General features: G+C 32.1%; 1 protein-coding gene across 2 annotated transcripts in view; it reads right to left on the reverse strand.

Annotated features, from left to right (window-relative positions):
* Acsl (Acyl-CoA synthetase long-chain) overlaps window positions 1-15172 on the reverse strand; it is a 53016-nt gene that overhangs the window by 14832 nt on the left and 23012 nt on the right. For both annotated transcript variants that reach the window (XM_067271701.1, XM_067271702.1), the window contains exons 7-10: window positions 12532-12609; window positions 8541-8610; window positions 8406-8464; window positions 7443-7507 (exon numbers count right to left, since the gene is read on the reverse strand). In XM_067271701.1, coding sequence (XP_067127802.1) covers window positions 7443-7507; window positions 8406-8464; window positions 8541-8610; window positions 12532-12609 — 272 coding nt within the window. The remainder of the gene's footprint in view (window positions 1-7442; window positions 7508-8405; window positions 8465-8540; window positions 8611-12531; window positions 12610-15172) is intronic.

Raw genomic sequence — 15172 nt, forward strand, 5'->3', positions numbered from 1 at the left:
TTAAATATTAGAAATTAATTAATTTGACTAGAGGTAGGCAGTTATGCTGCCTACCTCTAGTCGAAATTTTAGAAATATAAATAAATACTTTTTAATTTAGACATGTCTAAAATTTCATTTGGAATTGGTCATTAAATTTAATATGAGATGGCAGCATAACTGCCTACCTCTAGTCAAATTAATTAATTTCTAATATTTAATTATAGCCTTTACATAGCATAAGAATTTGGCATATCATTTGGCGTGCTTATCAGACACATCTTAATTTTTTTTTGTTTTCTGCAAATTGAATTCACATTCCAGGTTTGTTCATTCCATGCTAGAAGAAATGATGATGGTTCATGCTCCTTACCAATCTATATTGTATAATTTTCTTTGAATAAACATTATACATAAAATATTTGAGTACTTTTTCCAGTGTGGAATGCATTATTGTATTTTACATTAATTTATATTGGAAAAATTGTTTTACTCATAATGCAAAACATTCATTAAGCAAAATTCTGGAATGAATTATGCTCGTTAAGTGAGGTTCCACTGTATTAATATAAAAAAATAAGATTCAGTGTTTATTAAAGGATTAAAAATTGTTTTGTAATAATTAATAAAAGTTAGTATTTGAAATGAATGATTTTTGTTTCCCCTTGTCCTTTCCTTCTAGCAATTGCCACAGGGTAACATTGTGACATGGACTTCATTATAGATTTACAAGGCTATATAAACAGATGTGCCCAATGCTCAAAACTGTTGAAAAAATAATGCAGCACAGGAAATATGAAAATATTTCAGAGCTCAAGAAGTCATTAAAATAAAGTATATAACCACGGTGGCCAAACTGTGGCTCTTGAGCCACATGCGGCTCTTTTCTAGTATACTTGTGGCAATTGGTGGCGCATGATCACCTAAGTGGTTTGCCGTTGGTATGTGTGCTCTGTGAATCAATCGCGATTTCTCAAAATATTCGTTGGACACCATGGCGAATTATATATCGTTGGACAGCGGAAATTACGAGGATCACGTAAGTGTTCCTACATTTTTAATACGACCAATGGATCAAAAGTTATAAAGGTTTTTATGTTTGCTCTTTGTTCGGGTAACATCGCCCCCCCCCGTTTTATTATCGGGGATTTTGTAAACGGATTTTTAATTATCCTACTATAGACTACATCTGGTGTAAATTTTGTTATATTCCGATAATTAATCGCTTAGTTATAACGGTTTCTTTTTTTTTAAACAAAGAACTGTATATACACGTGTTTCGGCCGAGTGTAGCCATTCGGCGTGTAGTAAGCCGATCAGCGTTTTCTGTTTTTCTCATTATTGTAAGCTATTTTTTCTTGCGTTTCTGGACAATGACTCTCCCTGAGAAGAAATTATTTGAGCAAATCACTTCCAGCTTAAAGGTGATTATGGAAAACATACCAAACAACTCACAAGGTTCGGTGAACACAAAGAGTCGTAAAAGTGTGAGGGAAGCTGCCGCTAATAGTTTGTATGGCATGCTCCTTGCTCTTAAGACTGAACCACAAACAAGTAACGAAAGCTATGCAAATGTAGTAAGGAAAGGTTTACCAAACTGTAGCCAAACTACAAGCATGATATCTGAGGTCGTAGGCAAAAGTCCCAAACACAACACAAATAATGACTTGATTATACATCCGGTGGAGTCTGAAGAAGGTGAAAAACTATGTCCAGAGGAGGTAATGGACACACTGCGGGAAAACATTGATCCCAAAAGCCTAAACATGGGAATTAAAACAATCCAATCATTGTCAGGAGGAAGCCTAAAGGTCCGAGTTAAATCAGCCAGAGATTTAGGAAACTTAAAGGAAGCAATAGAAAAACTTCCAGAAATGAATAATAAAGTAAAGATGTAAACTCCAAAACTGAGAAAACCAAAAATTATCAATGTTCCTAAAGAGGAGGAAAAAGCAACATTCCTGTCAAACATCTACGAACAAAATGAGGACATTTGGGAGAGGGTATCTCTAGACGGCTTCTTGAAGGAGACAAATATAAGCCACACTATTCCCTCTAAGAAAAGAGGATTGCAGGCACGTGGTACTGAGTGTATCCCCTGGTATTCGCAACCTGTTAATTAAATTAAAATTCATAAGCTATGGATGGAGCTCATTTATAGTTGATGATTATGTTTAAGTCTTGAGATGTTATAAATGCACAGGCTACGGGCATATTGCAAAAGTCTGACTCGTCTGAAAGGTGTAGCCACTGTGAGAAGAAACAAATACAAAGATTGCCCGAATAAGAAAGACGAGCCTAAATGTACAAACTGCAGTAAAGCAAACAAAAAAAAACAGGATGGATGCAAACAACAGACGAACCATAACGCCTTTTCAACAACCTGTCCCATACTTAAAAGTTATAAAAGACTCCTAGTGAAGCAAACACACTATGAATAATGTCTCTCTCGTCCCGATAACATATCTTTCTGCTATTTCATTTCCAATGGCTAACAACACCCTCAAACTATTACACAATTAACACCCAGAAAAGTCAAGCGGCTTGTTCCTTACTAATCCATGGACATCGACGTCATCCTGATTCAAGAGCCTTACACAGTCAAAAAGGAAATAGTGCGCTTTGGCTCCTGGAAGATATTAAGCTCGAATAATGGAACAGACAGAACTAAATGTGGAGTCATCATCCGGAATCCGAACATAAACGCCGTGTTAATACCTGACCTGTCAAGTAACCGTATTACAACGATAGCCATCCACCAAGGCCCAGTCGACTACTTGTTAAGTATTTATTTCTCCCCATTTGATGATGACAATGAATGTATCAATGAGCTCAGCGAAGTAACCCGTAAGCTAGTGGGAAAGAGGTTTATAATAGCAGGGGACGGAAACACAAAATCCTCCTTATGGTATCATGAGGAGGAAGATGCGCAGGGCAGAATGATACAAGACCTTTTAAATGAAATGGACGGCATATCCCTAAATACATCAGATCTACCGACTTTTCAAACAAACAGAGCAAAAGGATGGACAGATGTCTGTCTGGCCCCCACTAACATGGGCAACAACATTATTAGCTGCAGTACATTGCTGAAAGACTCCGCTAGTGATCACCGGTACATACTCACTGAAATTCAGGACTCTCAACAAAGCCAAGGGGAAGAAGATATTTACTTTAGAAAGCGCACAAACTGGACTCTTTTTTAACAACCTTTTTACTCAATACTGGGAAAACTACACTTTTAAGGACCTAAACAATATTGCTGAAATTAACACCTACCTCAGCTATATCACTTCTGCCCTCCAGTTAGCCCTCAAAGGAGCCTCAACCCAAAAACCTCACGCAAACTCCACCCACTGGTGGACTGACAACTTAGAGACAGAAAAGAAGAAAATCTGAATGCTTAGAAGACAATGGTTGAGAGAAACAGATCCCAATCATCGTTTAGATAAAGGAGAGAGGTATGCTCAGACGCTCAAATCTTACAAAAAACTTATCAATAAAACTCGCACAGAAGCCTGGAGAAAGTATTGTGGAAGGCCAAGCACAGACCCCTGGGGCGAACCTTATAGAATAGCCTTCAGGAAAAATAAGAGGGCTACTCTGCCAAATATTACTTCAAATCAGGCCATGTCTAACAACTATAACATCAGGGACAACATAGAAAACCTCCTCAAGTACCACTTTCCACCGGACGATGAGACTGAAGACACGAGTGTACATAAAAACATCAGAGATAACATTAAAGAAGACTACATCAAACAAGATGATAACTGGTTTACATTTCCTGAAATCAGGAAAGCAATAAGGACGCTGGCTAATCGTAAAGCCCCGGGGTATGACGGTATCACTGCCGAGATGATTAAATCAGCCTATAATGAAATCCCCATAGCCTTCGTAATCCTCTTCAATGGCTGCTTGAGGACGGGCTACTTCCCGAACCAGTGGAAGTTAGCAAGTATTAAATTCATAAACAAGACCGAAAATCCTAGAAAGGAACAAGACTACCGGCCAATTAGTCTCCTTCCAGTCCTGGGTAAAGTCCTAGATGGGCTTTTAATTGGGAGGATAAATTGGCACCTGGCCAAAAATTATCTAATGAACAATCGACAATACGGCTTCAAGCCCGGAAGTTCGACAATTACAGCCATTAAAAAAGTAACCGAATTTATAAACGACGCTTGGAATCAGGACAAACACGCCCTATTACTAAGCTTTGACTTTAGAAAGGCCTTCGACTACTTATGGTGGCCCTCGGTCAAACAAAAATTGAGAAACAGTAAGTGCCCAGGTAATATCTACAAATTATTCGACAGCTATCTAAAAGATAGGGAAGCAGGATACTACAACCAAAATATACAAGTCTGTCACAAAGTGAGTAGGGGTTGCCTCCAAGGCAGCCGTAGCGACCCAGGTATTTGGAACCTTGCTTATGACGACCTCCTGGACACCATCCCCCATCAGCGAACACCCTAGTCCAGGGGTTCGCTGACGACACTATGCTAATGCTCCAACATCAGAACTGTGATAGGCTACAAGCCATGGGGAACGAGATCCTGAAGGAAGTAAGCAACTGGAGTTTGCTTAATAAACTACCAATCAATTACTCAAAATGTATGGCGCTGATTTGTACCCGCAAGAACAAAAGGAAACAACTTCAGAGGCCCATGTGCCTGTACATCGACAACAAAAAAATAAAGGTAACTTCACAACTTAATTACCTGGGTGTAACTCTAGACCCCACCGTGAGCTTTAAAGTACACATAGACAACATATGCAGCAAAATAAGGCAGAAGGCTAACCAGCTATACCATATAGCAAGAAATACCTGGGGCTTAGGCCCCAAACACTGCCGTCTGATTTACAAGGGGGCAATTGAACCCGCCCTTCTATACGCTGCTCAGATCTGGGGCGAAAAAGCCTATCTTGTACATACAAAGAGGAAGCTCCTCTCAGTGCAGAGAGAATTCGCTATCCGTATTTGTCGAGCCTACAAGACAGCGCCCACGGACGCCCTACTGGTTCTCGCAAACATTCTTCCACTCCACCTAAAGATCAAATCCCTTAACTGGACTTGGAGTATTCTCCACGACCAACCGAATGACAACTTAATGAACGTGAACCAAAACACGGCCCAGCAAGATTTCCACACTAATTGCAAAAACATTAAGGATGAAGCATAACAATATGGGATAGACACTTGCTCCTCCAAGATGGTGTACAACCAACATCCGGCCCATACTGCTTCAATCCCGGTAAATTTTAGTGCTAACATCACCAATCATCATTCTCAGTGGCAAGTATACACAGACGGAGCCAAAAATAATGAGGGCACAGGTGCTGCCTACATCATCATGAACACAACTGATAACAATATTATAAGGGAAGAATATCACAAACTAGCTGCCCACTGCTCAAATAATCAAGCGGAGCTGTGGGCAATTTTACAAGCCCTGATTCACATTACCAAAAATCCTAAGAAGTATCCAGGAAACATAGACTTTTACACTGACAGCCACTACGTTCTTCATACATTAAATGGTACTACCAACCAGACAGAAGCAGGCAGGAAAGCATACCTTCTCGCTAATAATCTACTTAAAAGAAAGAACATTACTGTCAACTGGGTCCAGGGCCACAGTGGGACTACTGGTAATGAACGTGCGGACGCTCTTGCTAGAAAGGTGACCACTCTAAAAGTCACCCCCTTCCTTTCATAAGCTACCCATTAGCTATATCAAAAACTATATTAATGAAAAGATCATGACAGAATGGCAAAATGAATGGACCAACTCAACTACCGGTCGGACAACTTACAAATTTCTACCATCTATTAGAAAACGGCAACAGCTGCATCATTTGGCTCCCTCATACGGGCTCACTCAATGTGTCACCGGGCACGGGAATTTCCCGGCCTATCTCTTAAGGTTTGGAAAAACTGACAAAGATACTTGTGACTGTGATGATACTACTGTAGGGGATACCCTCCATTATCTACTGGACTGCCCCCATTACGACTCGGAACGACAAGAAATGATAGGCTACTGCCTTAACAATGGCCAAAATTGGCCCCCTCAACTAGACTTTTTGTGTACCAACAACAAGGCATTTAGACTCCTGAATGACTACATCAAAAGCTGTACAATCTATCAAACCAGCAGCTAACTACTTTTCATCTCAACCCACCACAGTAGCTTATATGTTACTTGCCAGTCTGGGCTGGCAATCAAGTTTGTCTACAAAGAATTCTTCATGTAAATATTGTATATAACCTATATTATCTGTATATTTTTTGTTTCCCTTTGGTGTTATTAACCATAGGGATTCTTCTGCCTGAATGGCATTCTATGTATATATTTTGTTATGTTTTCTTATTATATGCGAGGCAAGAGGCGAAGAGGTCCCACACTTCTACTTTCCTAACTTTTCCACTCTAACCCCTCCCTTCCCCTCCCTTTTCTTCTACAGGCTAAGTTGTTAAAACAGCCTCTATCTTTATCCTAAAGTCTAAAGTATACTTGTGGCTCACTGCAAGATACTTAAATTTATACCAAATTTGTTTTTATTTTATTTTAATTTTGCTTTTATTATTTCTTATGTATGATTCCTGGATAATATAAAGTAAATAATATATTGTTTGAAATAAAAAAGTCAAAATATGGCAACGTTATACATTTATTGAAAAATAAATGTAATATTTATTAAATATCATAATACGTAAAAACATTAATAGAAAAAAATAATTATAATGCTTATTCATCCAAATCAACATTAAAAATGAATATATAATGAATAACAATTTCTATAACGTTAATAGTTTTGAAATTTATATTTCCTTATTGACAATTGAAACTAGGAAACGTTTTAGCATTTTTTGATTTTTAAATTTAGATTATGCTACTTAAATAAATTATAATTGCCGTATTATTATTATTAAAAAAAATTATATTGTATTATAAAACATAAAATGAAATAATAGCTAAAGTGTTGTTTTTTTTTTTTTATAAATGTTTAAATGAATTGCTGTGGAAAAATATGTATATATGTATATGCGGCTCTTCAACGAATTCTGTTTTCAATATATGGCTCAAGTTCTAAAGAGTCTGGCCACCCCTGATATATAACATATTTTTACCTTTTTTTAAAGTTAAGGTAAAAATGTAGATGTCTGCTATACATTCCTATTTTTATACTAAAAATTAGGACTAAAATACAGTTTGACAAACAATTATGTGATTCTTTAAATTTATATTCTGTGTTTGTTGATTAAAACTTAACTGTTTCAAGTTTATAATCCAATCATTGTAAGGTTATGCTTTGATTTTTTATAAAGCTTTGCCATCACAACAAAAACAAAAATTGTAAATCAACTTATAAGCAATAAAACTGACCACACTTAAAGGAATAATCTCAATTACAAATTTAAAAAAATTACTGAATTTAAATCTTCCAAAACAATTTACCTGATCTGTCATTGTATGAGGAGATGAATATCCCACTGGAACACCACAAGCAATAAAAAAGCATTCTAAAATTATATAAAAATATGAAATTAATAAAAATTCACTTTTAAACCATTAAATAAAAGAGCAAAATATTATTTTAACTGATAAAGCAAGATATTAGATAAAATTTTTATTTGAACATAATTCTACAATCTGTGAACATTTGTTCCCATACTGTTCAAACTTCCACAATCTAATTGAAAAAATACACATTGATTTCTTAAATGGAAAAAACGTTATTTTTATTTAAAAATTGAATATTTTACTTTAGTTAGGAACCACATCCTATGTATTTTCTTTGTAAATGTGTTAACGATGATATAAAATATATCTATACATTGTTAGTGAATTTAAAAAGATAATATAAAGATTTATCAGATAATACAATGATAGTTCCATTACTTTCATTGAGAATCACTATTTTCCTACATTAAATGGACAATCTGAAGATTATTCATTCTGCAGAGTCATTTATGAAAATTGAAATTTACACCTGAAGAATTATATTCAAATACAAACTATCTAGTATCTGTAAATTTTACTTTCCCAGCTGTTATATATACATAACAAGGGAAAGTATTGGAATCACATTGGAATCATGTCAAATTTGACTGTTTACTGCAAATCTACAAGTTTTGAGACCTAAATCCAAAAAATACAAAATATTAATATAATTTGGATTTCAAGCTTTGTATATTTCTTTTTAATAAATTTTTCATTGTTGTAAAGCATTGAGTCTAGACAATACATTCTAATTAGTTTTTGATTGTAATCTGTATTAAATTTTTCTAATCATTAAACTTTGTCTACATTTTGATTTTACTTTATAGCATTTCTTATACTATTATGTACAAAATTTATTGTCAGATATGTATTCAATGTCTTTAATCTCTCAAAATTATGAATTAAGAAAATATTTACCACTGGATAATTCTAATACATGAGCCAATGGTAGAAATGCCATGAAAACATCATCCTCTCTAAAATTGTTAAAAATTAGTTATTAAATAATATTCAAAATATACATATTAGCATTATTATTGTTCAATAACTAACCTGACTGATGGACATGCACTTACAAAACCTTTTGTGGTAGTCAATATATTTTTATGAGTTATCATCACACCTAAATATTAAAATCAAATTTTATATATATTTAACATAAAAATTATATAAATTTTCATTAAAAAATTATGTAATATCTAATTCTTCTCAAAAAGAAAAAAATATGGAAATTGTTTTAGATTGAATATTAACATGAAAATAGAAACAGATGAATCTTTTCTCAAATGTTTTTTTTAAATTAAATGAATCATTTATTAGCTGACAAAAACCTTTACTAGCTATTTAAAGTATAATAGTTATTTTAAAATCTATTAGTGATTTTAAGATTGTCTCAATCTTAAAACAAATCTTAAATGTTTCACAGTCCTTATACAGTAAAAGCTTGATGTTATGGACAGATATAATGGACCTTGTGTTATTATGGACAGCTGATGATGATCCAGCCAAAAGTATAGAAAAATTATAAGAAAACTCATTTGCTGTAACAGATTCCTGCTACTATGCACTATTTTTCAGATCCCACAGACCACTGTCCATTGCTAGGTACTTTTTAGTTGCTGTTTTATTTTGTCACAGTAATTGTTTTATTTATTTGAAGATAGTCATTTTATTTATTTTACTTGGAAAAATAAATACAAAAATAATATAAAATTCATTTTTTAATTACAGATTTTCACATTACATTTAGTTTTTGTTTTATTTTTTATAAGAGTGAAGAAACTTGGATTTGTTGTATGAAGCAAAGTCATGGATCATAGAAGAAAATTTAAAGCTTTAGATTTATATTTTATATTTACTAATAGATATTGTTTTTACAATTTTTAATAAAAACCTAGCTTATACACTTTACAACTGAAATTTTGTCCATTAGATAATTGACTTTTGTCCATAATATTGACACACAGTAATGCACAAGTTGGTATTACTATATACAGTAGAATCCTCTTATATTTGCAGTAACAGATCCACTGAAATGAAGTAAAAAATACATTAATTTGATATCTGGATTCCAGAGAAAACATCTGAAAACTGCAGATATTTTCTCCAAGTCTGTTATCAAGACCCATTCTAACATGATTATACTGTATAATGGACTTTGATATAACAGATAAGTTCACAATAATGAGTAATTATAATAAACTTACTTCATAATGGACCAATTTTTAATTATACAGTAATCTCAATCTTACGGAATAGGTTGTTATTCAAGATTCTTATTAATTAAATTAACTATAATTTTGCTTTTCTCTTGTTCACATTAATTCAACACTGTTTATTATTTACTATTTTATAAATATAAAAAGAATTATCTTTGCCAGAAACAAATTTTTATGCTGTGTGTGTGAATTATTTGTCAGGTAAAACATAAATCAACATATGTACAGTAAAAACAATGTTTTTTTTATTTAATAAATTTTAGCACTAACATTTAAAATATATAGGTGTTCCCCTACTTATGAATGTTCACCCTACAAACTTCCCAGACTTATGAACAATTTTACTGTAAATCTAAAATTTAAATTTCACACAGATTCTGAAGATCTCTTGCTGCTCTGAGAGTGGTGTTAAAAAGTCAGTCTTTGGCCAGTAATAATAAATTTTTAAAAAATAATTAACAGAGGTTTATTTCTATTATGTATTGTCAATTTGTTTTTGTGCAAATTCTGCAGTTCCATTGTCATTTGTGAGGAAGGCTTTGAAGCTGGTAACATTAGAGTAGCAGCATTTTTCACTACTGTTTGCAATTTTTATAAACTTTTATGATTAGTGCTTCAAAAATGCATCCAAAATGTAATAGTAAATCTAGCAATGGAGATAAGTGTAAGAAGTGTCACTCTACCATGGAAACTAAACTGGACATCATAAAACTAAGCGCATTAGGTAAAAAGAAACCCCCCCCACATTTGAATCACTTACTAATAAGCAGTAGCAAGCAGGTAATGAGCATAAATGTGTAAGCATAAAAAATTAAGTACATTGAAGGATCAAATACTAACAATAAGTGATTATTTTGTGTATAAATGTACTTTCTAGGTTAGTTACTAATTTACGAACAGATTAGGCTTCCAAGGTTTTCTTGTAAGTAGAGGAGCATCTGTGCTGTGACCATTAACCTGGCAAAGTTTTCTCAGTCGCATGTGATGCCATGTTGAACGAAAATTACATATTTTTGAAAAGAATAATCGTAGCTATTGTATTGTCCGAAATTATTTTTTTATTTTGCACAAACAAAAGAGATATATGAATAAATGTAGTAATAAAAAAAATTTTGAAAGTTTTAATATAAAAATTATAATGACTAGCGACATCTAGTTTCAAAAACATTCCAACACTGAAACAAGGTATCTCGGGTCAACCAGTCAAGGTCAGATATCTCAGGAATAACACAGGACAGGTTAATCATCTTTAGATTACATGGATTGAACAAATAAAATGTCAAATTTTACAAAAAAATTACAATTATTAATTTTAATACAAATTCAAATTTAATGATTTCTTAAAGACTATGTATCATTAGAGATCAGTTTAATAGAAATTATCTATGTCACAATAATTTAGAAAAAAATTTAAAATCATTCTGAACTCATTAATGGCTAGACTAATTAATCTGGTGATCTTATTTGTGTATCTAGACAAGTACAATTCCAATTAACAGCTACTGTAGTGATGCAATGCTGATATTAAATTATTGCATCATTACACTTAAATGAACAGTATCACTTTCTTCTGATGTTTATTGGAGTTAATATAACCTTTTCCTCCCTCAGCATTTTTTTAGAATTAAGAAGGCGGCTATCATTTACATGTAGTACAGAGTTACTGACTTAAACTTATTTTTCATTTAGATAAGTAGGTTGTTTTTAAATTAACTACATTGGACCAAGATGAAGTCCAAAACTCAAAATATTTTGTTTGGAAAGCTAAAACTATATAAACAATGTTTTCAGATTTACAATTATCATCTGAGTACATTCCATTTAAAAAAAAATTCAGGAGTGAGTGATCCCTGTAATTCTTAAATTACAATGATTAAAATCAAATATCCAAAGTTGAAATTTTCTGAATTTTTGCAAAATTACAAAAAATTTTCTACTATAGTCAAGAAATCAATTTTCTTAATGAATTTTAACTAAGTTCATAGGTTAAATATACACGTTATTATTATGAGCTATATCTTAAAGCTTAAAACAAATATATTAAAAAAAATTTCAGATATGAGAAAGTATACCATTTAATTTACTTTAAAATTTAATCCAGAAATCCATAACACAGCATATAAATAGACAAGTTTAAAATTAAGTATATGGTTTTTTAAATCAATGAAACTATAGGTTTTAACAAATTTCTTTTCTTCTATTTTCTATACAATGATTATTATATTTTTAAATGTCAAACCCAATTAAAATGACTCAATCTTTTATTCTTCCTCAGTTTTTTCTAATATAAAATTTACAGCTCTATTTTGGTTTTTGTAAAGTAAGTTATAAGCCAAAATTTGATGAACAAATTAATCCTAAATTACACATTTAACCATTAATTTACTTTCATGTGTATGATAAAATGTCAAGTAATTTATGAAATTCTGATTACTTCTTCAAAGCTATTTTCTTCATAAAATTAACAAACAAAATTTAAATTAAAATGATTATTGTTTAGCAATAATAAATTATGCAATAATGTAAACTTTTATGAAACTTGAATTTATCATTACATTTATGCCTAACTTATTTTTTACATATTTTTTTTGTCATTTTATAAATAATACATGTTACATAGTTAACAGAGTATCTGAAAACAAAGGCATATTACAAATACAACATTGTTTGAAAAAAATTAAAAATTTTCAAAATATAATCCTATAAATACTGAATAATCAATGCATGGTTGAAATCTCTTCTAAATCTCAATATACATAATCTACATCAAGCTGTCATTATTAATATTAAAAACTTATTGTTCAGTTCAAATATACAAATAATACCTTTGGGTTTCCCAGTTGACCCACTAGTATACATAATAATTGCCAGATCACTTGCTACAGGTTTTTCTCCACGCAATTCTGAAAATATATTTTGAAATATAAAAGTTCATTTGAACAACATTAGAACAATTTATATATAATAAAACTACAATATATCATCTTCAAATTTCTTAACTTGCTTTTATATAACAAAAATTATCTAATAAATTATAGTGACTTCAATAACTTACATAGGTCATACTGAAAGTCACAAGCCACTATTTTTTATAAATCACAATCTGTTAATTATGAAAAACTAAGAACATTGTTATAATCTATAGACTAGACAGCACCATGAGGGAGTTGTGATGTCATTAGTTTCCATCACATGACCACAGACAGCCAATAAAAATTAGCTGCAACTGATGTTTCATTTTGCCAGCATGCTGCAATTGAATTTCTCATTAAAGAGGGAATCTCTGCTGCAGAAATTTACCAGAGACTTCAGCATGCCTATGGAGATGTGTATATGGGTTCCAGCAGTGTTAGAAGATGGGTAAAACATTTTAAAGATGGAAACCCAAGAATCAAAGATCAGTCTCATAGTGGCCATCTTCGGAGCTCCATTTTCTGGGTTGTAGATGAGTGATTCGAGTGGAATTTCTTGAAACTGAGAAAACCATTTATGCTACTCAATACATCATTACACTCCATAAGTTCTGTTGTGTATTGCGTGATAAATGTCCTGGAAAGATCATTATGTAGTACAACAGTACAACATGTGACCACACACTGCTCTTTACACCATGAAGGAAATTTAGTAAATGGAATGAGAAATTCCTCCACATCCTGCTTACAGTTCTGAATTAGCACCTTCTATCATCTTTTCGGTGTTGCATATTTTTCATACACAATGTCCACGCTATGAAACAGTGGAGGACATCAAGAAAGCAGTGTGTTAGTTTCTTTTTTTGTAGTGCTGGAACACAGTTCTATCATAAGGGAATTTTTAAGCTCCCACAATGGTGGGAAAAATGTATCCAAAAAAATGGAGACTATGCAGAAAAATAAAGTCTGAAAAATAATGTGATATATTTGTTTTTCCAAAAAATAAATTAATATGATCTATAAAAACTTGTTGCTCATGACTTTCAGTATGACCTTCATAATATATTATCTTAATAATTTAACAATTGAAGAATTAGAGAATAAAATTCAAACGTTTTTTATTATAAACAATGTGTTCAAAATTCAAAATACAATGAATTTAGTCTTCTGATTTAAAGACAACATATTTTTCCTATGATTTTATAAAGACAAAATATTCCAAAGAATTAAAATTGATCTATGATTATTATGCATTTTCTCAAAAATTAGCATTAATAGAGTCTTCTGGGGAATGTTAAGCTTTTTAGAACTATTCAGTACTTTTTGGTCCTTAAAATCAAGAACAAATGTTTTAGCTCCTGTTAAAATAAGATAAAAATCTAAAAGGCTAATTAGAAGTGTTTAGTATTTGAAAAAAACTATGGTTACTAAAATAAAATTTAAAAAAACTTTTTAAAAGTAATGAGAAAATTTCAAAACAGTAAATACACTAGACTTTTGCTAATCTGGTTATTCCTTGCACAAAAGGGTGCCAGATTACTTGCATAAAAGGGTGCCCTTTTCATAAAAAATTGAAATTATTCAAGAATTAGAGCACAAATTAAAAAAATGTGGCATATAGAAAATTTCATGTCTTCAAATGATAAACACTGTGATAAACACTCTTCTATAAAGGCACTAAATAATATCCTATACACTAAAAAATTAGAAAATGTATTCTTATAGATGTTGACAATACTTAATACAATGGTTTAGGGTTCAGAGAAGTGCTGGATTTCCAACTGATGAGCAAGTATTAAACGCACAAACAGAAAAGATTGTGGAAGAATTCAAATAAAGGTTTTATTTGTATAATGGATGATTCAGTTGTTTTAATATACAATATTTTATATAGCAAAATATTGTGATAAGTAATCTGATGTCATTAAGAAAAAATGGAAAATGTTTAACTTGAAATATTTTGAAAGGCAATGCCATGTTTTATTTTAAAATTTTATTGTATTGAGGTGAACAAAAACAATTTGACAAAAATATTGCAAGTTACATATGGTCGTCAACTGTTACTATATCCAATGGCAGTGATGTAAGGTTAAAAAAATATATGGAACAAGTAACATAAGCAAATGCACTTTGTCCCTTTATGCTTGTTATAACTGAGTTCGATTATATTAGTCATTAAGTAAAATAAATTTGGTAACTCACGCCAAGTTTTAACTGGGTTCTGGTAGAGAAACTTCACTGACTTCGGCGTTAAACTATTTCTTTTTTATCACAAGCACTTTCGACGAGTTTATTATCGTCGTCTTCAGGTGAAACGAATTATTTTAAAAAACGAACGTGCAGAATGTTCTAAGGAGAACAGAAATTTTTGAAGTCCTGCCAGACAGCCTCCACGCACCCACAAATGGAGTTAGAAATCGTCACAAAACTTGCGGCGGTGAAGCAAATATCTGGTGCGCCTAAGCGTCACACGAACCAAAAAGTGTTAACGCAATTCCTAGCTAGGAACGACTTGAGGCTACTAGTTTCTGACAAAGACAAACGATTCGTTCTG

This window comes from Centruroides vittatus, unplaced genomic scaffold, assembly GCF_030686945.1.
Source record: "Centruroides vittatus isolate TY-2023 unplaced genomic scaffold, ASM3068694v2 contig_400, whole genome shotgun sequence".
NCBI classification, from domain to species: Eukaryota; Metazoa; Arthropoda; class Arachnida; order Scorpiones; family Buthidae; genus Centruroides; species Centruroides vittatus.